The 26,558-nt window shown below is 44.4% G+C and overlaps 1 protein-coding gene across 2 annotated transcripts; it reads left to right on the forward strand.

Moving 5' to 3' along the window:
- The first annotated feature begins 299 nt into the window (after positions 1 to 299).
- On the forward strand, positions 300 to 11,814 carry LOC129815072 (RNA-binding protein 38-like). Of its 2 annotated transcripts, none has more exons than XM_055868408.1 (4): positions 300 to 851; positions 3,736 to 3,859; positions 4,241 to 4,295; positions 10,189 to 11,814. In XM_055868408.1, the coding sequence occupies exons 1-4, from the start codon at positions 639 to 641 to the stop codon at positions 10,499 to 10,501; spliced, it is 705 nt and encodes a 234-aa protein (XP_055724383.1). In that variant the 5' UTR covers positions 300 to 638; the 3' UTR covers positions 10,502 to 11,814. The 2 variants fall into 2 exon arrangements, with proteins under 2 accessions (XP_055724383.1, XP_055724382.1); XM_055868407.1 differs by having other exon boundaries at positions 323 to 851; positions 3,736 to 3,874.
- The last annotated feature ends 14,744 nt before the right edge of the window (positions 11,815 to 26,558 follow it).

Below are 26,558 nucleotides of genomic sequence, written 5' to 3' on the forward strand. Positions count from 1 at the left end.
CATTACAATCATTAGGCATATCACATGTGCAGCATATGGTTATAGAAAATTGCAAAATTAAGTCAACAAATGTATCTTTAAGGTACAACAGACGAGATAGAGAGTTGTTTCTCTATTACTACGAGAGTGATACAATGTAACATGTGCGTGAGGCGGGCTGTAGACCTACAGTTATTACTTGTCTTTGTGTAGTAAAGGACAAAAGCAGGTGCAAGAAGAACGCGTGGGGGCGGGCTTTACTGCGTTAGAAAAAAATGGTCATCCAGAATCATTGCCCATAGGCCAGTCATCTAAAATGGGCGTGATCAGGTTCGGCGACTATATAAACTCTCCCGGAACACTTTCAATATAGAGGCAACTGAAGGTACTATTTAGAAAGCGCAAAAACTATTTCAAGCAGTAGCCTATACGGAAACGCAGTGAACTTGGCAACAAGAAGTTCAAGGTCTGAATCAAGGAAGAAAAAACATAAAATTGAGAAGCAAGCGAGAACAGACCCCTATTTCAAAACATCTCGAGTCGAGCAGCTAATAGCCTTTTGATGCTGGACATATCAATAGTTGGTTAACCAACTAGGCTACCTTTAGTTAACTGTTCACTAGTCTTTAGCCTAGCTCTCTTACCGGCTCGGCTTGTCAATGCTTTTGCATCAGTTCGGGAACGGAGGCCTGGAAGTGATGCATTCTACAGCAATTCAAAAAGACACTACTTTTACCAAAATTTTCGTGGGCGGTTTGCCCTACCACACTAACGATGCTTCCTTGAGAAAGTATTTTGAGGCCTTCGGAGACATCGACGAGGCGGTGGTGATAACGGACAGACAAACGGGGAAATCCAGAGGATATGGCTTTGTAAGTAACATTGACACTTGTCGGTTATGCATTTATCCTGCAGCTTGATCAGTGGCAGCACGTGCGTCTTTACGGCAACACAGTAAAATCGAGTTGCCTATAAAATGGTAATGGTTGGTCTATTTGTTTCCTATGTAGTTGTCATTGGGCAAATGCTCACCACGTTTCCTTCCGCCACCAAGTTATTGTTCCATGGAACTGTCTAGGCTACTTGCCTAGAGGAAAACAATAATACATGAGGCTGCGCCAAGTACCTGTATAAAGGCCCAATGCAACAGTTTTTATCTCAATATCAAATCATTTCTTGGTAATGATTAAGGACCTGACGGTGATTGTTTTCAAATAAAATGGTCAAAAATACTTTTTTCTTCTTGGCATATGCATTTTCGCAAGCAATAATTTAGCTAGGACTGCCTGTGAGTGGTCTGTGTGGAGGGGAAATTGAACTAGCTGTTGGAGTTCACTTGAAGACCAATGGAATAGTCTATAATGGGCAAACGCTGCCCACCAGGGGCACTGCCATGCAAAACGAACTTGACCAGGGCTGCTTTCAGTACATTTTTATGTTCTGGAACATTTACTGTATGAGCAGTTAAATGGGGAGTGGTTGGTTTGGGGAATGCTGTCAGCATTGCCACTTCTCATTTTTAAAGCTGCAATATGTAACTTTTTGGGCGACCTGACCAAATTCACATAGAAATGTGAGTTATAGATCTTTCATTCTCATTTTGAACACTTGCTGAAAATACACTATTTTTTGTCTATGGTTAAGTTATTTAATTGCGGCATTGATTCTCTGCACTATACTTGCTTGTTTTGTCACATAAACTGAAACTTAGAATTTCAGAAAATGGCGGCGCAATTTAAACGTAGGCCAATTTTTTTTTTTTTAAATGCTCAACTCATTGCACCAAGCTACACCTCGCCATTACACTAAAGGGCATCATAATTTCACATTATTATTCCTACCTCCGTGTGGAAATGTATACAAAACACAGAAAAATCACGTTTGACTGCACTGGGCCTTTAAGTACAAATGGATATCCCCAGCAGAATACAATGCTGTTGCATCTCTTGTGTATTGTGGTCATTCAAACGCATGTCAAAATAAATCCTTACCCAAATGTACGGCTTAAACGCGCAAATGCAGAGTATCATTTTTTGCCTTGCTGTAATCAGGATGAGAGATCACATGAGTTTATTGATAAGAAGATTATATATCTAATGTCCCTCTTGCTTATCCCCTAAAACGAGCACACCACATGCCTTTCCTCTCAGCACTGGCCTGTGAAGGACCTAGCTCTTATCGTTTATGAGCTTTGCAAGGGCACACACCGAAGTGAGAACTGCTGTCCTTGCTTGCTTTATGGGGATTTTGGAGCAGTGTGGACATAGACCCTCCCATTTGTTAACAACTGAAGCACTCAGGCCTTACAAGTGGTGTTTATAGAATCATAACTGCGGTTATGAGTTAGAAAGTGGGAGTTATTTTCTCTCCCAAGATGGACTACAACACTCCTCCTCCTTGATGTAGTAGCAGCTGTCAGAGATGGAAGTTATGTGCACTTCCCCCTCATGTGTCAGCTTTACCAATCACCACAGGTGGGTTTTTGATTGCCATAGATGGTTCTATTAACCCTTTTATAAAACCAAATCTTCAGCTCCTAAGATTGACACTATTCAGCCCAAATTCAGATTGTCTGCTAGTTTCCTTAATGACCCTCTGGTAATCAGCCAGTGTGAGCAGAAACATTAACAAAGAGAATCTGTATGAGGCAGGCAAAAAGAAACCCAACTTCCTTCTCATGGTTACACAGAACATAAATGCCAGAAGAAATGCTAATATTTACCAGAAACTTAGAGATTCATCAGCATTAATATAGGCCAAAGATGGAATGGATAACTTTATGCCTCAGCCAGTTTATAACTGTTAAGAAAATGGCACTTTGTTTACACATCAGTCGTGACCAAAAAATTGTGGAGCTCTGTCATTAACGGCTGCTACTGCTGCTGAAAGTGTCTGGTGTTTCAGGTCTGACTGGCTCGGGCATATGAGGGTGCTCGAGGCTGGGAAATAGGTGTTCCCCACCTTGCATGCAGCGGAGGGCAAAACACTCAGATTTTATCCCAGTAACCGCCAACTTGATCATCCTGTTGCTCACTGCTTGAGTAGCAGGAGGAGAAAAAACGTCTCCAGAGTAAGGAGTACTTTTAAACACACTCCAACGGTGGATTAGTAGACCCTCTTCAATCGAGTTTCAGTGTCAACACAGCCTCGCTGCTCATGTGTGTTCATAACACATGTCATGGAGTGGGCTCAACCTCTAGTCTAAAGAGGTATGTTTTCTTCAACAGACTAGAATAGATTTACACCTCAGATATGTAATCATCTGAGACATCTTGAATTGGCAGAAGGTGATGCTGTCTAATGCCTTGGAAGGAGAGTGAGGGGTGGATTCTAACCAATCTCCTTATGTTCTATTACCTAATTGGATAAGCCCTTGTTATTCATCATTACTGAGACATATTTCAGCTGACTTCTTTGACTGTGCTGCTGACAAGTGGATGGGTGGCTGATCAAGTCTTCTGGGTTGTTTAACTGGTAATCACTGTGCTTTGTTTACAATTTCCTCTTCTGTTCAGAAAGGGGAATTTTTACAGTGAGCTTCCACAGGGGGATTTCTGTGATGACAGACCAGTAGGGGTTGTTTCTTTTAGTTCTGCTTGGTGGATCAGGGTGGCCCTGTCCTTGACTGACCTTTTCATAGCTTCGCTGCCATAATTGGCGATAAATAGATTTCTACTTTTGACTGTATTACCAGCTAAAATGGGGAACTGGTGTCTTTTCAGTATTGCTAATATTGTCTGTGTGATTACATGTCAGGTGACGATGACAGATCGGGGATCAGCAGAGAGGGCCTGTAAAGACCCCAACCCCATCATCGACGGGCGCAAGTCCAATGTGAACCTGGCTTACATTGGTGCCAAGCCCCGCAATATGCAGATAGGTGAGCCGACCAGGGGTGAGAACAACCGCCGGATGCACCAACACCACAACTACACTTGTCACGTACACACACACACCATATTGGAATTTTTAGACAAATATGTGTTAGTAAATGGTAATTCAGAAATCTCACATCATACAGAAAAGTACAAACCATTTTATTTGCATCTGGATTGACTCTTACTCTTGTATAATAGGGGACTGGGTTCATGTATAACAAAAACACAATGTAATTTGCCCTCTCTGCATGTTTTGTTTATTATTGGTAGGTTGCTTGAGTTACCCCAGAGTTTAGTGAATTTGTCTCTGCCTCTCCTCTCTGCGTTGTTCTCTGGCCCTCTTCTGTAAATGTATCTGAAGGGAAGTTTCCTCTGTCTTCCAGGTATATCCATCGGAGTGCAACCTATTCACCCAGCGCTCATCCAGAGGCAGTATGGGTAAGTGAGTGGGAGTGGGCAGTATACCACAGTATTTTATGAATGACACATTAGGACAGATTAAACCCATATGTGCATAATGTATGTGAGCTTTAGACTTTTGCCAATTGCTAACTTTTTTTTGTCTTCAAATGGTCGTAGCATGGTACATTCCATGGGACATGTGATGCTCATCCATTTACATTTACATTTAAGTCATTTAGCAGACGCTCTTATCCAGAGCGACTTACAAATTGGAAAGTTCATACATATTCATCCTGGTCCCCCCCGTGGGGAATGAACCCACAACTCTGGCGTTGCAAGCGCCATGCTCTACCAACTGAGCCACACGGGACCTCTTTTAGACCCTCCAGTATCTATCTGGTTGAGTGGGCTCTCTCACTGAGCAAGGCTCCAGGGCAGTGTGTTTGTCTGTTGTAGAAACAGCCTGGAGGGAGGCCAGTTAGTGACTGGTGTCCAGGACACGTGTTCCGCTGGGCATTTAATGGCCATGCCACTGACATGGGATTGACACCACTCGCCCCCTGCTGTTGCAGTGTCACTCCCCCTCCCTCTCTCCTCATGTCCTAGCTTTGAAGCCAGAGGTCTAAGCCCTTACATGTTATAAGATCGTGTCAGTGGACTTTGTGTGCTTAGAATCCCCCTATGTCCATAACGGGCTGGGCGGAGCCCCCCAGGGTCTGAAACGTGCTCTGTGGTCATGTGTCTGACAGGTGTTGGCTCTTATTGGAGCTATTTACACTACCTAATCCCCCTTGACTGACTGCAGCCCCAGAGGGAGAGGGGGCACCTGTCTGTTGAGCTCGGAGATCTCTCTATGGGCCGGTGACAGACACAGGCTGCTCTAAGATGGAGCGCACACAAGTGTTCTTTCAGCCTGTCTCCCGCACCAGACCCTTAAACAGCATGTTATGAAGTGGTATGGTTGAGAGGGATTGAGCATGTGTGTGGACCAGACTGGACCGTAGCATAGTGCTCCTCTTCCACTCCCCCTTCATTTTCCCCTATAGTATTTTTTTCCGTCTTGTCCTCCCCTCCCAGAAGGAGAAGAAACAAGACGAGAAAGACAAAGCCCTAACACTGTTTTCTGCTGGGTGTCGGGAGGGTGATTAGACTGAGACACTGAAAATTGACACCCCTGTGAGACTGGGGGTGAGAATAAGGGGGGAAGATTAGGTAACGGGTATAAATTGGGGGGGTTGCGACATCTCTGTCTCTGAAGAGGCATTGTGCTTAATGATGTACTTTCACCAGGCGCCACACCTCCTACAGGTGTTCCCCACAAGTTTTTTTGTTTTGTTTTTTGCATGAAATATTTATGATCGCTTTTCTGTATAATTTTGTTCTACTTCCAGGCCAGAATTTGTGATGCCAGGACCTTTTTTTGCATGTAGCCTTAAGTTTGCATGCAGGAGGGCTGTCTCCGACCCCAAAAAATGTAACTATCTTGGTCGACCAAGAGTAGTCAATTCTTTTGACCAATCGACTGGTTGAAGTTTTTCCATGTAGACACCCTATGTCTTTTAATAAAATTGACTACTGTATATGTAGGTTACTGAGCTTGTCTGATGCGTTAAGCATAATGTGATTTTAAATAATTACGACACACAAATGACTGAGGGAGCCAGGGATCAAGATGGCCTAACTATAAGAAAAAAGCTGTTCCCAACCTTCTCCCGCTGCTGCTGGCCCTAGCAGATTCTGCCATTACGCTCCCGAAGTTGCTGGTAATAGGCTACACTAGGGGTTGGCAACCTTTTTTTCCATTTGGAGTGCCAATTTATCTTAACATTTCTACCGATCTGCATGCCAATTATGATTTTCAAATGCACATTTTTGTGAAAGTTTAATTTCTTCTATAATTAAGTCGCTATTGTGTGATTAATAAAAATGATATCTAAATGTATGTTATACAAATCTCTAAAAAAGTAAATTTAAAAAAATAGCTTTACGTAAAGCCAACAAATAAAAACATTGCAGCCTGCAGGTCGAAAATATCTTGATACAAATAAATCACATTGGCTACACAGACTGTCGGCTAGGATCTTGAAACGTTGCATCAACTTGGTCTAGCAGAAAGCTTGATCTAACAAACTTGTAGCATTGTATAAAACATTCTGAACCCTCACTTTCCTGTGAAAGTGATCTCTGGACAGACACCGCTATAGGCTATTTGCGCAAGGGTTAAGAAGTAATCAGGTAGACCTATTTTATGATGTTTCCAGCGGATCAGAGCATGACGTTTTCCCTTTCACGCTGAGTGGTTATCAAAAGGGAGAGAGCTGGAAAGATTTTTCAAATGGGCTACATTGAACTATTGTCATTCTTAATGGATGTAAAAACAGACTTGCTGTTTGTTGTGAGGAGAACATTACTTTGAGAAGCTCCACAGCTCATTAGTGGTGGTGAGTGATCATAAATACTATCAGATCCCCAAATGGGCACATTATATAAGCCTACATTTGCGCGCAGGCCAGGTAGTTTATGCCTACTTCCATGCGTAATCAGGTGCAGGTCCTTACTCATCATTGACAGGAGCATTCCAAACAAAACATAATGAATAGATTGACAACTCATAAATGGAATGAAATAAACTTTTTTTTTTCATGTACATTTTGAAGTGGCATTTTATTTTCCCCGGCACAAGGTGCACATGTGTAATGATCATGCTGTTTAATCAGCTAATTGATATGTCACACCTGTCGGGTGGATAGATTATCTTGGAAAAGGAGAAATGCGCACTAACATTAATGTAAACTAATTTGAGTGAAATAATAAGCTTTTTATGCATATGGAAAATGTGTTATTTCAGCTTATGAAACATGGGACCAACACTTTATATTTTTGTTAAGTGTATATTGAATCCATTAACAGAAATTACTGTAACCACACAAACATTGTAGATGAGAAATTATTAGAATTAACGGTAAGTTTGCTACTGGTGTGCCGTCTCCGCAATTGATTAGTCCACTGAGACTGGCGTCAATCAAGACGTGCTATAAAGGGGCCTCCCGAGTGGCGCAGTGGTCTAAGGCACAGTGTTGAAGCATCACCACAGCCTGGGGTTTGATCCCAGGCTGTGTCATTACCGGCTGTGACCGGGAGTCCCGTTGGCTCAGCGTCATCCGGGTTAGTGGAGGGTTTGGCCGAGGGGGCTTTACTTGGCTCATTGCGCTCTAGCAACTCCTTGTGGCGGGCCGTGTGCCTGCAGGCTGATTTCGGTCGTCAGTTGCGCTGCGTTTCGTCCGACACGTTGGTGATTCTGGATTAAGCGAGCGGGTGTTTTGGAGAACTCTACCTTCGCCTCTTCCGAGCCCGTTGGAGTTGCAGCGACGAGACAAGATCGTAAAAATGTGTTTTAATATCAACTGACAACCTATTGACCAAACAATCGACCAGTCGACTAAATGGGGTCAGCCCTAGCATGTAGGTAGGAACTACGTATTGGCAGTGGATTTATTTGCCATGAAAGCCAAAATGTAACGAATTTATCCTAGCTAACTACATTTAGCATGAATTGATGAAACCCTTCGATTTTTCACCATGACAAAAAATTGAGGGCTTGGTCAGGAAGTCCATCTGCTTGGTGCGGCAGTCCCTTTGCCCTGCCAGCCCCACCTCCCTGTCACAAAACCAGCTGACCTCAGATCCCTCCAGACCCCCACAGGCCTTTTGATGTCAGATGGCCCAGAGAGCTCTGCGCTCCTCAGCGTCCCGGTTTCATCTTCTCCTTTTCTGCCTCTTCTCTCACTGTTTCTCTCTGCATTCACGTCTCGTCCTCTCAGTAGAGTAATTTCTCTTCACTTTTCTATCAAAATGATTGAACCATTGACCATTATTTTGTTGTACTTCCTACTAATGTACATCAGAAAGGTCATCTTGATCTAACCAGAGGTCTGAGCTCGAGGTCTGTGGCTACAGGAGAGGCTCATCTCTGTGTGAATGTGCGTATGCCCGACAGGCTTCATGTATAGTCATCCGTCTGTGCCTGTCTGTGTGGGTGTCTGAATGGTTCTTTGTGAGTAGCTGACCGTTCAGTACCGTTAGAGGGGAGAACAGTGTCTATCAGCATGCTCTGCTCCCTCTGTCTATAGCGTTCATGTTTTTTATTTTTGTGTGGATTATTGTTCGTCTATACCACTCAGCAGACCTCTTGTCCTGACTATTAAATTCCTACCTACACAGAGAAAGACTTGCTATGTGTGTGTGTGAACCCAGGCAACACGGGTCTAGACTTCTGTATCATATCAGCATAATGTCTCCAGACGTTGCAAAAAAGCTTAGCCACTAGCTTCACTCATCACCCTGAAGGATGGAACAATCCCAATAGTATCAATGAGGATTCAAATAATGAATACATGTTGTTAACCTCCACTATCCTCCCCAACCCCCTCATGGTTGCTCTGTGCTCGCAGCTGAACAGTGTGCCGGAGGGGGAGTGAAGATACCCGGGGTACAGTCTTCGTTCTGCCTTGTTTGGAAGCTCCCAGGAGGATGGTAGCAGGCAGTTGTGACTGTTCCCGCCCCTCTAAGGTGCCAACGATGGCTTGAGAGTGCAGTGTGTTGTGATGGAGGAGTGCTTTATTTTTCCATGTGTGTGATATGACATGAAAAGGTTATGCTGATTAGAGTGCCTATTCCCTATTATGGCATGGTTTGCAGTGGTGACTTTGGTTGCTGTTTAGAGTTCCAGTGTGGGGCTGAAGGGTTTCGGGGTGTGGCTGGGTGAGTGTGTAAGGCAGGGTGCAATTGGATGTTGTGAGTATGTCTTGTCACTCCTGCACGCTTCCCCTTTGCTGTATTTGATTTGATGGCTGTCTTCCATTGCTTCTTTCCCACGTCTTCTCTCATGACCACTGACCTGAAAGGACACGGGTGGACACAACATGGTGGTAACCCATCCAGTGGCCATGACGTTAAGAGGCAAGGAAAGGAAGCCGTTGGTCTATTGAAACTCAGCTGAGAAGTGTTGCATTGTGTGCTGTGACTGTACTATCTTGTCTTGACCTTCTTTCACTCCGACCGTATTGCAGTCTCCTACCAGACACTCTGTGTGAAGAACGTTCCCCCTTTTACTCTCTGAGCTCTGCTTTTGGCTTGTGTGCTTTTGCAGTGAGTGAGTTCCTCTGTTTCCCTTGAGCTGCAGTATCAAGGGGGGGGGGGGGGGGGGGCGCAACCCCAGAGGAACAGACCCTAGAGGCACTTTGAGGCCTGGTTAAAAATATCGCCCCAACTCCGCCTGTCTCCCCATGAATGATGTGCTGCTAGACTGAGACTGGAGGAGAATGAGCGGTCTTCAGACTCCAGAGCACTAATCATCATTCAGGTAGGGAGAGCTTTGAGCACATGAGACCCAACTGGCTAATAGACTGCCTTGATAAGTACTCCCCACCTTTCACCCATTGATGCCCAATGTAGCTTGCACACAAAAACAGGAACAACAACTCCATCAAACTTCCCCTTTGTGAGCAAGTGCGCGTGTGCGCAGACATTGGTTGGAGTGTGCTCAGTGAGTGAAGAGCAGCAGCTGTTAAAACACTAGCTGGTGTCTGGGCTTGAAAACCTGCCAGTAACGGCTGGCTCTCTTCTCCCCACTACCACACCCTTTCTCTCTCAGGGGGCTTACCTAACAGGTTTTGTAGGTTTTTTTTAAGTGACGAGGGATGTTGATCTCTTCTCATTACCTCACTCTCTTTGCACATTAGTGGTTGGTGTGGCATCTGGTTAGTTTCCCCACCACTGGATATACTGGGCTCAGCACATACAGCACAACTAATGTATTGAAGACCTGCTGCAGAATGTAAATGACAGCATCCAGGCCTAAGCTTTCTTTGCTCCTGTCCTTCATTGTATATTCAAGTGTGTAACTAGTGTCCTGTTGTCTATTCTCCAGGTTGGCCCAGCAGTATGTGTATCCCCAAGCCTTCATCCAGCCCAGCCTGGTTCTCCCCTCTCAGTTGTCCTCCTCCGCCCACTACCTGGACTACAGTGCTGCCTATGCCCAGTACGCCCAGGCAGCCTTTGAGCAGTACCCCTACGCTGCCTCCCCAGGGTTCCTGGGCTATGGCTACACCCCCAGCCCTGCCGCCGCCCCCTCCCAGGCCCCTGCCTCTGTTCACCAGACTCTCCCCACAGGGGCAGGCCCAGCCTCCACCTTCCTACAGTACAACCCCCAGCAGCATGTTCAGCCAGACCGCATGCAGTGAGGAGAGGCAGGATGCAGGGAGTCCTGTAGGCTGCCTGGGGAGTCACCCTGTGCTGCCCCTGCCAGGGCTTTCAGGGAAGGGCTGGAGAAAGCAGGACTATTGCACTATATAGAATGAGCCCTCCCCTGAGTCTGGGGGGGGGGGGGGTGGGGGCTAGGATAAAATGCATGGTTGCTTCAGAGGGCTTCCAGAAACAGACACTTCATTTTTATTATTAGTCTTTATTGTATTAATACTAGTATCCTTTATCAATGTAAAATTATTAATTGTTATTTTGTTTCAATCAATGGAAACCTTCAATGTCCATGGTACATACCTGTGTTTTGGAGAGCGCTGAGGGGGGTGGTGGGCTTACTTGGACATTTGCCCCCTCCCCCCTCTACCAGTGCATGGGGTTGGCGACGGCACTGCTGCTTGGGTACACTGGGAATTGGAACAGAGGTGGGAGGCATGACGCCAACTGTTTCTATCCACACCAGAGCAGATGAGGATTCTGCCCTCTCATACCCCCAGTGTTATTGCTCCAACACCATGGGGGTCATGACTCTGTGCCTTTCAGAGGTCATCACTAAATGGAGAATGAAGAGATCCTGGGATCCCCTTATTTGAGTCGATCAATTGTTAGACATCAGGACTACATTTTATTTTTTATGAAAGATGCCTTAATAAAACTCCTGTTTTTACAAACACTCCTCCTTTAACCCCTTCCTTCACTCACAGAGCCACAGGGTAGTTTTCACATGGCCTGACTCTTCATATTTATACCAGACACTTGTAGTCTATTGACTCACTTTGTCTTGATTGTTGTAGATAATCATATGCAGGAAGTGGGAGGAGGGGTCAAAGAGCATTTGGTATTTTATGTAAGGCAGCTGATGTAACCAGTGCCTGCATATTTTGTGGAACTGTTAATCTAGGATTGTCAAATGTTGACCTCTCAGAAAGGACATGTACAGTATTTGTAAGTGTTTCATTATCAAGTACATTTACAATATTTATGTTTTGAGGTATTTCTAGGAAATTCTGTAGCTTTTTGTAACTTGGTCTTGTTGCACTGAAGTCCTACAACTTGGAAAGTGTATGTGCAGATCCACAATTTCTTATTCATTTGATGATGGCCATATTTGTATTTTCCATGTTCCCTCAAACAATGGATTTGCCTGTATGCACAATGCTAGATGCTCTTTTGTAGCCCCAGTTTCACTGCTGCTGGCTAGGATCAGACACTCTGTAGACTGTTTCAGCAAAATGTCATTTCAAAGAAGCTGAACCAAAAAAATATTGGAAAAATAAAGAATTTGTATTTAAAAAGGCTCTTGACTTGTTTCTTGATTAAATGTTTTAAAAATCTAACTTGATACCACAACTCTATGAAGAGCAGAACATTTTACAAACTGTCATATTTTTGCCTTAGATCTATGAAGGAATGGATTTTTACAATCTCAAGAATGGACTCCATTAGAAAAGACTAAGGTTGACTAGAGATACAAACTATCTCCTGTTGGGGTGAGCGGGTTCAGTTGCTAGTGTGTGTGACAGTCGTTATCACAGTGCTGTGTGTTGTCGGCTTTGTGGTGGACTCTGGGAGCAGGAGGCCGTACTTTATCAGCCCACAACACTACCACCTGCCAGGGCCACGGGGTGTTGCTGAGGACATGACAAACTTGGAACTGTAGAGCCAGAAGGGGGAGTTTGTTAGTACAGTATGTGGTTAAAAGCACAGTCACCCTGGTTACCGTGCTTATTTTAATGCATCGTAACCATGTGAGTTGTCAGCTGTCAAATATAAAAGGTCTACCGGGTTGGTTCCCTCTATCTGCGCTTAAGTCCTTTAACAATTTGAGATGTTTTATTTTACCAGACCACACAGAGATGCTGACGGAGTCATGTAAAATGCTTTGGAACATGTCAAGTACAAGGTTGTGAAGCCTCACTGACTGACAGGACTCCGTACAAAGGTCTAGTGGAGGAAGAAGGACCGTGTGTATATTTAAAGAGCGCAGAGAGAAACCAGATGGCTTTGTTGCAGTATGCTGGACATTTTCAGGGAACCATACAGCATGTTTAAATAAGCAATGTGCAGTAATTAAACATGTCTCAGGGGTTACAGTTACATTGTTGAATCATGTCATAGGTGTTTATGGCCAGTGTGGGGTGACAGACTGGGTGTCCTCTGGTCTATGTGACGTCACTGTGTTTAAGTAGGAGAGTGCTGAGTTAAAGTGCTGTGAATGTATGGTCGCCTCATTGTTTTCCCTACTCTCCCCAACGCTCCTCCCAATCGTCTGGCTTCCCTCACATTCTCACAGTCCTCACAGTTTCTTCTTGTAGCCCTTTTCCCTGCATCCTCTGTTTTTATTCTCACTTTCTTTTCTCACTCTCCCTCTCTCTTTCCTACTGCCTCTGTTTCTCCTCCTCACGCTCCGTTGTCCTTATCTCACGCTCTCCCTGTCATTCTAACCCCTCTCTCACCTTCCCACTGTCTCACTGTCTCACTGAATGAGCGGGGAGAAACAGAGTAGAGTGTCAGGTGGATGAACGAGGTCATACACAGGCCCATTGGAGCATGTTTTGCAGAGTCACCATAAGGCATCACACGCACATTCTACAGTGCAGTTCACTCAAATCTAACTCCACACATGCTCTACTCTGAGTCATGTTCCCCTCTGATGTCAATGGATTCCTCAGAACTCATATAACTTGGTCCTGTCTTATCAGCCCCCAGCTACACTCAGAATGAAATGACTTTTTCTACTCAGTTACCCCCCAACTCCCACCCTTCTTGATTTCACTATGTGTTGATCTTTCACTTTGAGGTGGATTTCCACTCCATCCCTCAGACACATTTTATAACTCTCTGTGATGCCTCTTGCAATTACTCGTTTTTATAATTATAAAATGTTTGTATAATATTTTTCAATATTAATCGACAAATATTATTGAATAATTTTTTTTCATGGATAATGGTATGAGGTAATGCCTGTCATGGTCACCTTATGTAGTGGTATTCAAAAAGCCACATAGATTGGATTGAAGGAAACCCATTTGCAAAACACCAACAGCAAAAGGTGAATGTTCTGGTATATCCTATTGCGTACTATACCTGGAATGTTGTGTACTGTTGCAATACTGAACTAACCCATCTACTCAAAGTCTGTATTCTGTTTCCTCTGTAAACACACCTCCCCCTATATCCAGCTACTCTGACCATCTCTCAACTCGGCTGTATTAGTGGTCCTGTGTAACAGTCTGAAGTGGCCCCCTGGGGCCTGGGTAATATCAGCAGCCATTTCAGATAGGGTCAGCTCTATATTTATCCCCCCTCTCAAAGTGCCCAGCCCTGACCCGTGTCATCTTCCCGCGCCAACCCAGAGAGATTATAAGGACAGGTCTGGAGTGGGGTAGAGTGTTGGGGATAGGTATGTGGAACATCGACAGAGGGGGCAGAGGGCTGATGAGTGGTAGGGTATTGGGAATGGATGGGGGAAGGGGGGGGGGGGGGGGGGTCTGTAGAGGCAGGGGGAAGCCAGACAGGGGTTTATTGTGAAGGCAGATTGTGAAGACAGGTTTGATGTCCATGTGAGCAGCCTGCTCTTAATGACATAGTTAGAAAGGAATGGGATGTAGAAAAACCAGGAGGTAGGGAATAGAGGATAGGTTGCTATGGACAGGGGGCCGCAGACTGTTGAGTGGGAATGGGATGGGTTGTTGTGCGTTCCAATAAACAGGCTTGCTCCCTATCAGCTAGTCTAATGGACCTCTGTGTGATTCTCACACTCAGCCATTAAAAGGCGTGGGTGGGTGATGAAAATGAAGACATCCACTACTCAGGCTATCTATAGCAGGCTGTTACTGTCAGTCATGTGCATTAAAGGCTAAATGGAAGTGGAGGTTGGTTAATTGGTATGCGTGTGATTATGTGTGTGTGTGCTTGCAAGGTGTTTGCAAGGTCATGCGTGTTTTATTCTAGAGCGATGATGCACTTGGACATATTCAGTCTTTTGGTGTTAATAACAGAATGTTGATGCACAGGTTTTGCTGGGAGTGTGATTATGTATGACTTTACAGGAAGTGTGAGGGAGAGAAATTAAATGTGTGTGGGTGGGTGAGTGAGTGAGTGAGTGTATGTGTGCTCTCATCACCCTTGTGATGGAGTGTTTGTGTTTTGTTCTCTCTCTCTCCCTTCAGATCCCCCATGTCTTCAAGCCTGTAATTTGATCTGAGTTTGTCTCACTGAGTTTAAGCCTGGGGAGGGCAGGCAGGAGCAGTGTGTAATCATTGGCTCAGAGTCTCCAAGAGACAGACATACAGACCAGGCCAGGCGAGGAAGACAAAACCCTCTTATCTCCATATCCTTCCCCCTGTCCACTAATCTGTTCACACCAGGCTATATATACAGTTCACACGCCCTACACGATCCACATACACACTGTCACACACACTCTTCAGCAATGCACACAAACACACTCCTCAGTAGGATGGACAGTGCACCACACACACTTTCCCCAGCGATGTGTGATTGTGCCCAGTCTGCTCACACACAGGACATGGGTCTTGCTGTACATACAGCTGGAAAAAGGGGGTTTCTCTATGCAGTCACAAGGGCTGTGTGTCATCATGCAGTATGAGTGGCTAATGTAGCATGGCTAACACATTCCTCTGGGTGAGATCACATACAGGGGCGAGGGGAAAGGTTAGCGTGAGGAGCGGTGAGAAGAGAAGGGTGAGGTGTATGTGTTTGTGCATGTGTTTTTGGTTTTACTATCCTTGTGGGGAAAATAAGTTCACACAAGGATAGTAAAACATGACATTTTGCCGATCCCCACAAGAAAAAATGCTATTTTAGGCTTAGGAGTTAGGTTTAGGATTAGAGTTAGGTTTAGGTTTTGGATTAGGGTTTGTGGTTTGGTTTAAGGAAAATAGGATTGTGAATGGAAATCAATTTTAGGTCCCCAAAAGGATATTAAAATGTGTGTGTGTGTGTGTGTGTGTGTGTGTGTGTGTGTGTGTGTGTGTGTGTGTGTGTGTGTGTGTGCGTGCGTGCGTGCGTGCGTGCGTGTGTGTGTGTAAGAAGGGTTATGAGGAGGGGTGATAGGTTTAAATAAAGGCATCAGCATGATCGGCTGAACGAGTGTGCTTATATACTAACTTAAAAGACCTTCGCTTGAACACTAGAAAAAGGTTTGTCCATCTTGAGACGCTGTAGCCATTTCCTCAAAATAGTCTGAGTTAATCTAAGGTAACTCAAGAAATCTGTCATTAATTTTAATGTTTTTGCCAATGAGATCTTAGTTGCAATTTTTACATCTAACTAAGATGTTCGGTGCAGTATTTCTCAAGTGAAAAAATTTGCTTGAAAACTAGTCTCTCTGTTGACAAGTCACAGACAAAGAGGCATAGACTTCTTCTTGCCTCGAGAAAATGTTTTGTGTGCACGAACAGCCGAAAAACCCCTTGCCAAAATAATTTCAGAATATATGCACAAACTAATTCCGAACTGTTTCGGATGGGAAGCATGTGGACGCCTTAAAGAGGGTGAGGGAGGAAGGGTTAGGGTGAGCAGGGGTGAGAGGAGAGAGTGAGGGGGAAAGGGATCCACTCAAGGTGTTATTTTAGCTTTTAACAAACTGGAACAAGTGCCTCTGCTCCCTCCTAACCCCTGTTCCCCAATCATTACTCTACCTCTGAGGACCAAACCATACCATGGCCCCAATGTGAGAGGGTACTCGTGTGTGCTCTCCGCAGTGGGGTTTTCTTGATTCTATGCCAGATTTCCTTATCTCTGGTCAGCATGCATACACCCAGGGCTTGGCCCCTGCCCTAACCCCCAGCAGTGCCCAAGAGAGAGCTACTGACAGGAGAGGGGAGGAGAGGCTAAGTGGCAGAACCTACAGAGACAGAGAGGCCTGAAAGCCTGATGTGTTCTGAAAGTTGAGCTTCCTCATTCAGTGTGTCATTCACAGCAGCATACAGGGGACATGTGTGCCCACACATTCTGCACACTCACAAGCATACATGTACTGGTGTAGGCACACACCCCAACACATCCACAAACAAAACAAAAAAACACTGAGAAATACTAGCTCTGCCTCACACACCGACTCTGACTGGCTCTGCTGTGGAAGGGAATGCAATGGCTGATTATATAACGATGAGTTATCTGCTCTGTGTGGATGTTATTCAGCCTTCTGGAGCCTGCCTTTCTGTGAAGCATTCAAACTGATCTCAGTTCAGACGGCCAGCACAATGCTAACATGAGGTGTGTGTGTGTGTGCCCGTGTGTGTGCGAGCATGTGTCGCACGTGTGTGTGTGTTTGCGTGTGCGGACCTGTGTGAGGCTTTACAGTCACAGGACATGTGTGAGGCTTTACAGTCACAGGAAGTGTGTGAGACTTCACAGTATGTGTTCTCATAAGGGCCTTTGTCTGAGGCCACATACAACAGGAGAGAGCAGGCAACAGGTGTAAAAACACAATAACTCTCTCCCTCTGTCTGTCAGCAACTTCTGAACCGAGGCCCTCTTGGTTCATTGTTCTCATATGGAGACAGCTGTATAGATTTTGTTATCTAACATCCTTGGAAGCAGAATGAAGAGTTGTATTTTGTGAGTTGGTATCTATTCGTGATATTGTGTCTTTGTCCGTGTGTGTGTGTAAATACATGCATGAATATATGTTTTTGACTATGTATGTGTTTCTTTCAATCTGCTGATAAGTGAGGGGGCACTTGTGTTGTTAATGATGATTGAGATAACGCTGTCTGGTGCGACAGAGCAGCTGGATGCTGACAGCGGCACCATGCTACAGCTGGCTGAGGAAAACAGGGCAGTCAATTACTGATAAAAAGGGACAGAGACAGACAGGAACAGTCTGGAGATGGGAGGGGGGTCATAGACAAAGACTAGATTCAAGTCTTTCTCACCTGTCTTCATGGGCAGACCGGCCATCTGGAATTTTGGGCAAATGCCAGTTGGGCCTGTGTAACTTGGTTTTTCTTTTGTGCAATTATTTATTTATTTTTTCCACCTTTATTTAACCAGGTAGGGACGTTGAGAACAAGTTCTCATTTACAATTGCGACCTAGCCAAGATAAAGCAAAGCAATTCGACACGTACAACAACACAGAGTTAAACATGGAATAAAACAAACATACAGTCAATAATACAGTAGAAAAATAAGTCTATATACAATGTGAGCAAATGAGGTGAGATAAGGGAGGTAAAGGCAAAAAAAAGGCCATGGTGGCGAAGTAAATACAATTTAGCAAGTAAAAACACTGGAATGGTAGATTTGCAGTGGAAGAATGTGCAAAGTAGAGATATAAATAATGAGGTGCAAAGGAGCAAAATAAATAAATAAATACAGTAGGGGGAGAGGTAGTTGTTTGGGATAAATTATAGATGGGCTATGTACAGTTGTAGTAATCTGTGAGCTGCTCTGACAGCTGGTGCTTAAAGCTAGTGAGGGAGATAAGTGTTTCCAGTTTCAGAGATTTTTGTAGTTTGTTCCAATCATTGGCAGCAGAGAACAGGAAGGATTGGAAGAATTGGTTTTGGGGGTGACCAGAGAGATATACCTGCTGGAGCGCGTGCTACAGGTGGGTGCTGCTATGGTGACCAGCGAGGTGAGATAAGGGGGGACTTTACCTAGCAGGGTCTTGTAGATGACCTGGAGCCAGTGGGTTTGGCGACGAGTATGAAGCGAGGGCCAGCCAACGAGAGCGTACAGGTCGCAGTGGTGGGTAGTATATGGGGCATTGGTGACAAAACGGATGGCACTGTGATAGACTGCATCCAATTTATTGAGTAGGGTATTGGATGCTATTTTGTAAATGACATCGCCGAAGTCGAGGATTGGTAGGATGGTCAGTTTTACAAGGGTATGTTTGGCAGCATGAGTGAAGGATGCTTTGTTGCGAAATAGGAAGCCAATTCTAGATTTAACGTTGGATTGGAGATGTTTGATGTGAGTCTGGAAGGAGAGTTTACAGTCTAACCAGACACCTAGGTATTTGTAGTTGTCCACATATTCTAAGTCAGAACCGTCCAGAGTAGTGATGTTGGACGGGCGGTCAGGTGCAGGCAGCGATCGGTTGAAGAGCATGCATGTAGTTTTACTTGTATTTAAGAGAAATTGGAGGCCACAGAAGGAGAGTTGTATATCTGGCTAATAATAGGAGCTTTAAGGAAAAAAAATTGCCAGTGTGGGGGCCTTGAGGAAAAATATGGGCCGGTATGGGGGCCTCAAGGAAAAAAATTGTCAGGTGTCTTAGGAATGCCAGGGCCAATTTCTGGTCCCAGTCTGCCTCTGCCTGTCTTGTGCAACAATCTCTAGAACTCTGTGTGCTTTAACAGAGATTTCTCCTTAAATTTAGTTTAAATCTCAAGAGAATCTACTAAGGGAAAGATAAAGTGAACTCAACTAAGGGAGGGAGAAAGAAACCGATAAGGACAAAGGTTGTCAAAGGTATTTTGGTCATAGAAATTAGATTAGGAAGGAATTGTATTGATTAGGACTGTAGAATAAAATATACTTGGGCAGTATTCATTGACAGCAGTTCATCTGAAGGCCATCTCCTAATCTGCCACAGTATCTTCCTCTGTGAAGCCTAACTCCTCAAAATCCCTCTCTCCCTGATTTCCTCCCTTGAACCTCTCCTATTTTAGTATGTTCCGCTTAATGTTATTTCCCCTCTCTCGTGTAAAGATGAAAAGTAAGTTAAGATGTTTTTTTTTTTAAGAAAATATTTTAAAACTGAACAGAGGCAGTGTGGCAGTGTTCCCAGTCCGAGGGGGAGCGCACAGCTCTAATCTCTCAGGAGTGAGGAAGATACTCCACATGGATTCACCACAGCTCTTTATAAGGACAGAGGGAAAAAAGGCCTGTAGTCTATATTTAGACAGACTTTATTGGGCCTCTTGTCTATTTTTTTCCCCTCTGCTTCTGTCAGGAATCTCACCAAAGCCATGTGGGCGGGCATGCAGGCCTTTCTCTCCCTAAGAACAGAAGGGAGAGGGAGAATAATAATGATCTGGATAATAACAGAGCAGAAAGACAGTGTGAGAGAGAAAGAGGAGGAGAGAGAAAGAGAGAAAGAGGAGGAGGAGAGAGAAAGAGTCACTGTGGGTGTCACTGTGCCTCACATGTTGAGCGCTCTTCAAAGGCTGTCATCTAAATCCACATCAGTGTTCTGTGTCTGCCAGTGGCCTGGTGGGATGGAGGAAGTCAATACAGGGCACGTATTATCAGCCCCTAATGGGTCCTTCTACTGCCCCCTTGACAGCGTCTCTGCTCGGTTCCACCTCTTGGATTGTTTAGGCACCCTGGGGTGACTATAATTGTTTCAATTATATGCTAAAATGTATTTGTGATTTGTTTTTGTGCGCACACATCTCTGTGTGTACAACTTTCCTAGCCTGCCTCTCAGTGCGTTTTGATGCCATTAACTAAACTTGCTCTACACATACCTCTTGTATCAGGCCTTATCTCCATCGCCACTCAAAAGCTTTGACCACTGCTGTCCAAACAGCGCTTTAATGTGGCGCCCGCAGGATACCTATTTTTCTTATCTCCCATGTAATCCCTTAGTGATTCTTACAAACTGCTGCTCTGTGTGGTTGAAACAGTAGACTACCAATGAGGGACACCCTGTCAGCTCAGGGGGCTCTCTCATAGGTCCAGAGCATAAGGGGGGAGGGATTTAATTATGATCATGTGCTGACAAGGACACATAGTGAACTAGGAGAGTTTAACAGTGGGTGAGACTCAGGAAGAACAACAATGAAAAGATACAGAAAGTAAATATGAACTAACTGATAATTCAGCGTCTGGTCGTTATCGCTGCATCTTAGCGATTCTATCTCTTGTATCGGTTGCCAGAGCAACCTGCATGTAGTTTCAAGGTTTGTCAAGCATTAGATGTGTCACCATGAGGTATGGTATGATGTAAGAACCCTATTGAACGTATAGTGGAGCAAAATCGAATATAATATGATGTTGTTGGTCTAGCCACTGTTGATTATATCCATATCTACTGCATATCAGACAGTCCAATAACCAGATTTAGTTCCTGTTGATATAAGCACCAACAACAGCTTACAAAGTAAACAGGAGGGTGTTGTCCTGTTCACATGTCGACCGTTGTTTCCTCTGCTGATCCCCTGAGAGTGAATGGCCCGTAGTGCTACCAGGCCATGAAGGGAAATGAGGGGGAAGTGGGGGAGACCCCCACATACTTCTTTAACACCTCTGGGTTCTAATAGTCATCTGAGCTGGATGGGAAAGAAAAAGTTTGGTTTGCATGTGCTGTCAGCCTCATCGGCGCCACACAGGGAGCTCCAACTGCCATGCAAATGAGATGCAAATAGATTGAAATGAGGGATGATAAAGAGCGGGTCAAAGGGTGAGGGTTACAGACAGTATGTTTACATCTGTCATCACATATGAGTCACAGTTACATCCACATGAGAAGAGCCTGTACCAGAGACACATGGTTCATAAAGGAGGCTGGATCTCTTCCTCTTGGTTAGAGAGAAAGACAGTAAAACAAGTGTGTGCGCGTGTCGTGTCAACATGTGTATTAGTGATTATTCTCTCCCGAATAAAATTTGAATGTCAGTTTACCTTAGCAGCAGCCGCACAGCTCTGAGAATGACAAACTGTGACATCACAATAGTAGAGGCAGTCATGGTGTGGACAATGGAAGCTCTGTGAGGCAGAGGAGCCGGGGCGTGGCCTATCTGGACAGAGGCTCCTCACACTGGAAGGACCACAGCAGCTGTCTGAACCGCTGTGTGTCTCCCTGCCTTCACCCCACTCCCACTCTCTCTGTTTGCCTCAAACACTGGAACGTAGGGATGGAGGTGGAGTAGGAGGAGAGACCGAGAGAAAGAGATGGCTTGCACAGACTGAAAGACAAAGGTCCAATGGACAGAGAGCCCCTCTCTCTGTAGAGACACACGCAGGCACGTACAAACACGTTGACACACACAAACACAATATATTCATCCTCTCTTCAACACCACCACAACCCTCACACACGGTGCACACCGTTTGCCTCTTCCCTTCCTTGCCATTTAAACCTTGTGCCAGTGGAGCTGATCTGAGTTAGAGTAGTGTTTACCAGACCCTCCAAATGGAGTGCCATCCTCTTCAGACACCCATAAAGGTTTACTGGCTATAACAGAGAGGAGAGAATACACTCACTACTGAGCTCAATTTCACAAACACATTGAGAAGGAGGAGGTAATCTGTGACTGAGTAGAGCTCTGGTGTGAGGCAGGGTGAAGTTATGGCCTTGAAGATTCATGACAGGGTAGAACCACCTGTGTAGTAAAATGAGTCCTACTGGCATTTAAAGCCAATGCAATAAGTGTTCTTGCAAATAGTGGATGAGCATCATTGAGGGTGTATGAGCTCTGAATCAACATAAAGCCCTCCTGCCCTTCAGTTTATGAGTACAGAAAGGAACAAAAGCACACGGCACAATACAACCAACCAACAGCTATTCAGCATCTCATCACATTTTATCTCATTCACTTACACACACTCGTTGAATAGGTTTCAATAGCTCCATCTGTTTTTAAAGTTTAAATGCTAGTCATTAGCATTATGAATTTGCTTAGAGGACACAGGTAGCAGCTTTACAAGCTTTACCAGCCTGGTCTCATAGACAGATGTAACATAGTAAATGTAAATCCGGGACACTCAAATTATTAAATCAAATCAAATTTTATTTGCCACATGTGCCGAATACAACAGGTGTAGTAGACCTCACAGTGAAATGTTTACTTACAAGCCCTTAACCAACAATGCAGTTTTAAGAAAAATACATCAAAAAATAGATACAAGTAACAAATAATTAAAGAGCAGCAGTAACAAATAATTAAAGAGCGGCAGTAAAATAACAATAGCGAGGCTACATACAGGGGGTACCGGTACAGAGTCAGTGTGCGGGGGCACCGGTTAGTCGAGGTAATTGAGGTAATATGTACATGTAGGTAGAGTGACTATGCATAGATAATAACAGAGAGTAACAGCAGTGTAAAAGAGGGGGCAATGCAAATAGTCTGGGTAGCCATTTGATTAGATGTGCAGGAGTCTTATGGCTTGGGGGTAGAAGCGGTTTAGAAGCCTCTTGGACCTAGACTTGGCAATCTGGTACCGCTTGCTGTGCGTTTGCAGAGAGAACAGTCTATGAATAGAGTGGCTGGAGTCTTTCACAATTTTTAGGGCCTTCCTCTGACAGCACCTGGTATAGAGATCCTGGATGACAGAAAGCTTGGCCCCAGTGATGTATTGGGCCGTACTCACTAACCTCTATAGTGCCTTGCGGTCGGAGGCCGAGCAGTTGCCATTCCAGGCAGTGATGCAACCTGTCAGGATGCTCTCGCTGGTGCAGCTGTAGGACCTTTTGAGGATCTGAGGACCCATGCCAAATCTTTTCAGTCTCCTGAGGGGGAATCGGTTTTGTCGTGCCCTCTTCACGACTGTCTTGGTGTGCTTGGACCATGTTAGTTTGTTGGTGATGTGGACACCAAGGAACTTGAAGCTCTCAACCTGCTCCACTACAGCCCCGTCGATGAGAATGGGGGTGTGCTCGGTACTCCTTTTCCTGTAGTCCACAATCTCCTCCTTTGTCTTGATCACGTTGAGGGAGAGGTTGTTGTCCTGGCACCACACGGCCAGGTCTCTGACTTCCCTATAGGCTGTCTTGTCGTTGTCGGTGATCAGGCCTACCACTGTTATGACGTCGGCAAACTAAATGATGGTGCTGGAGTCGGGCCTGGCGTTGCAGTCATGAGTGAACAGGGAGTACATTATGTTTAGTATGATATGTTATGTTTTGGTATGGTTGCATAAGACAGATGGTTACTTTACATTTACATTACATTTAAGTCATTTAGCAGACGCTCTTATCCAGAGCGACTTACAAATTGGTGCATTCACCTTATGACATCCAGTGGAACAGCCACTTTACAATAGTGCATCTAGATCATTTTAAGGGGGGGGGGGGGCAGAAGGATTGCTTTATCCTAGGTATTCCTACTTAACCCTTTCAGCTAACGTTTCCCATAACGCTATTATATTTAGCTAGGCCTACCTGTTTTTTTTGTTATGAATAAAAGTGTCATCGTATATTCCACATTTGCACAAGGCTACTACTAGGCTACTACTAGGCTACTACTAGGCTACTACAAGGCTACTACTAGGCTACTACTAGGCTACTTTTGCCTTCTTGCAATGCAATACTTCAACCACTAGAAACTGTGCACAAGCATGATCTAAAGTTTGGGGGAGGATAACCACATTCTCACATCAAGTTCAGTATTTATAAATGCTGACTTTTGCGTGAAAACTGGCGCATGTTTTGGGACATATATTTGTGGTTATGCAACGTTTATAAATGAGACCCCAGGTCTTCAGGTAGGCTACCATGAGGGCTGCCTCCTATACCAGTAGCTACTGTAGGCCTACTGACAATGCTGGAGTTTAAATAGCTTGTATTGTCTCATGTTATGGTATAAAAAAAAAGTATCCAAGATTTGCACTACTTCACCAGCTGCGTAAGGCCCTGACATTTCCCCGGTGAGAGATCCCTGAATGACTGTGCTGAATACTTGCAACCTTTTTTATTTATAAAACCCTCTTAGGCCTCACTCCCCCTTATCTGAAATATCTAGTGCAGCCCTCATCCTCCACATACAACACCCGTTCTGCCAGTCACATTCTGTTAAAGGTCCCCAAAGCACACACATCCCTGGGTCGCTCCTCTTTTCAGTTCGCTGCAGCTAGCGACTGAAACGAGCTGCAACAAACACTCAAACTGGACAGTTTTATCTCAATCTCTTCATTCAAAGACTCAATCATGGACACTCTTACTGACAGCTGTGGCTGCTTTGTATGATGTATTGTTGTCTCGACCTTCTTGCCCATTGTGCTGTTGACTGTGCCCAATAATATTTGTACCATGTTTTGTGCTGCTACCATGTTGTGTTGCTCCCATGCTGTGTTGTCATGTGTTGCTGCCTTGCTATGTTGTCTTAGGTCTCTCTTTATGTAGTGTTGCGTTGTCTCTCTTGTTGTGATGTGTGTTTTGTCCTATATTTATAATGTATTTATTTAAACATTTGAATCCCAAGCCCCCGTCCCTGCAGGAGGCCTTTTGCATTTTGATAGGCCATCATTGTAAATAAGAATTTAAATAAAAATAAATAAATAAAATACTAGCCCCAGAGGGCAATGGCCATAGGATGAGAACCATGACCTTGCATAGTCATCCCACAGGGAGCCATTGGCAGTGAGAGTGAGATTACCCAGATTTTCTCTCTCCATGTCCATGAAAACATGGTTGAGATATGGATAGATATCAGTCTATCGTTGAACAAAAGCCAGAAATAAAACATGGTTGTAGGCTAGTGCATTGTTTCTCGAACCACATTAGAGAGGCTTTGTGCTTTTCTCCATATACGGAGATATGCTACTATGGGCATTGACTGCCACCTAGTGATCATAAACATACTGATCATAACATCAATTTCTGATACATTTTTTTCTACAGGAAACAATATTGCTACATAACATTGTAACAAGACAGTAACTTTGAGCAGAAGGCAACGCATCACAAATATCAGTTCTTCTTAGATTTCCGTAGATTAACCACTCATGAGATAAGCAAAGTCGTGCAGTAAATTAAATAGAAAGGTAATGTCACCAGAATGAAATGTAGTCCAAAAAAATGAATGCACTTTGCTTTGAGCAAAACGCTTGCCTATGTGGTCTAGCTCTCACAATGTCTTCATATGTCTCATATTCGCCATTGTTACAGTATGGAGACAGGGGGCTAGGCTGGCTAAACTGATAGCAGGGAGAAATGGCATTGAACAGGTGCAACCCTGCAAGCTGGAGAACGCACCATGTCCTATGAGGCGAGTCAAGTATGCACGAAAATTCGCTTTCTGACAACTCGTTTTTTCCTTACTGAAATGTCAGTAGACCTAAACATCAAGAAACTCCGTACGCAGAATAAGGTGAACGGACAATTAAATCTATTCCCGGGAAAAATGTTTTGTGCAATCGGGCAATCACTCTGATTATTGTAGCTTCACAATCATTGAGTGAAGCTGGGGTCTTTAGAAGCATGGGTGTCTTGTAAACGAACAGCAAAATCACGAATACAGACGTGGCAGTGTGAGAAAGAGGTAGTTGATTTTTGTGTCTATCTATCAATGACAGGTTCATTTTTGTCATTTAGTATTTTTGGTTAGTCCTCCTGCTGTGTTAATCTGTGAATGTCACAGATATAGGCTGTTCAGAACTCGGCCAGTGTTCCACTGTCTGAAGTAGTAGGTGACAATAGTAGGTGTAACGTAACACTGCCTGGTCCAGGGTGTAAGAAACGTGACAGGTGTAGCCAAGCTGTCTCCACTCAGCAATTTGACCCACTTTATAGTCCACAATTTTACCCACTTTATAGTCCACTGCATCTAGTAAAGACACGTTGCATGCACCAATCAACTGTCTCACATTAGATGAACAGTGGATGTAAACATTTGAATGGATATGACATGTTTGTAATTATGCATTGGGTATTATAGTTTCCATAATTGAAACCTCACAATAACCTGTGAATTATTTGTACAGTTACTATGGCAAACTGATCAAGCCAAACAGAGACTTAAAGAACAGTACAAACTGGAAACAACATGATATAGGGAGTAGAGACCATGGGCTCCTGGGCCAGTGTCTCTTTGGAGGGCCCCAAGCCCAGAAAGTGTGTCCATCCGGGGCAGAGGCAGTATGGATATCAGCACACTGATGGAAGCCCAACACCATGCATTGACAGTGGTGTGGGAAATCATCTGTAATCATCTGTCTGTCAAAGATAAGGAACATACACACAGCCACATTTCAACTAATAGGGGTTTCTGCTACAGTGCAGCATTTATTTTCCACTGGACTCAGCAGCAGATATAATATAAGCTATGGGTGTTCTGTATGGCTTACACTCTCAGTAGATTCAGCCTTTGTGTGTATACAGTATGTATGTATAAAGACAG

This window comes from Salvelinus fontinalis, chromosome 18, assembly GCF_029448725.1.
Source record: "Salvelinus fontinalis isolate EN_2023a chromosome 18, ASM2944872v1, whole genome shotgun sequence".
Classification (NCBI taxonomy): Eukaryota; Metazoa; Chordata; class Actinopteri; order Salmoniformes; family Salmonidae; genus Salvelinus; species Salvelinus fontinalis.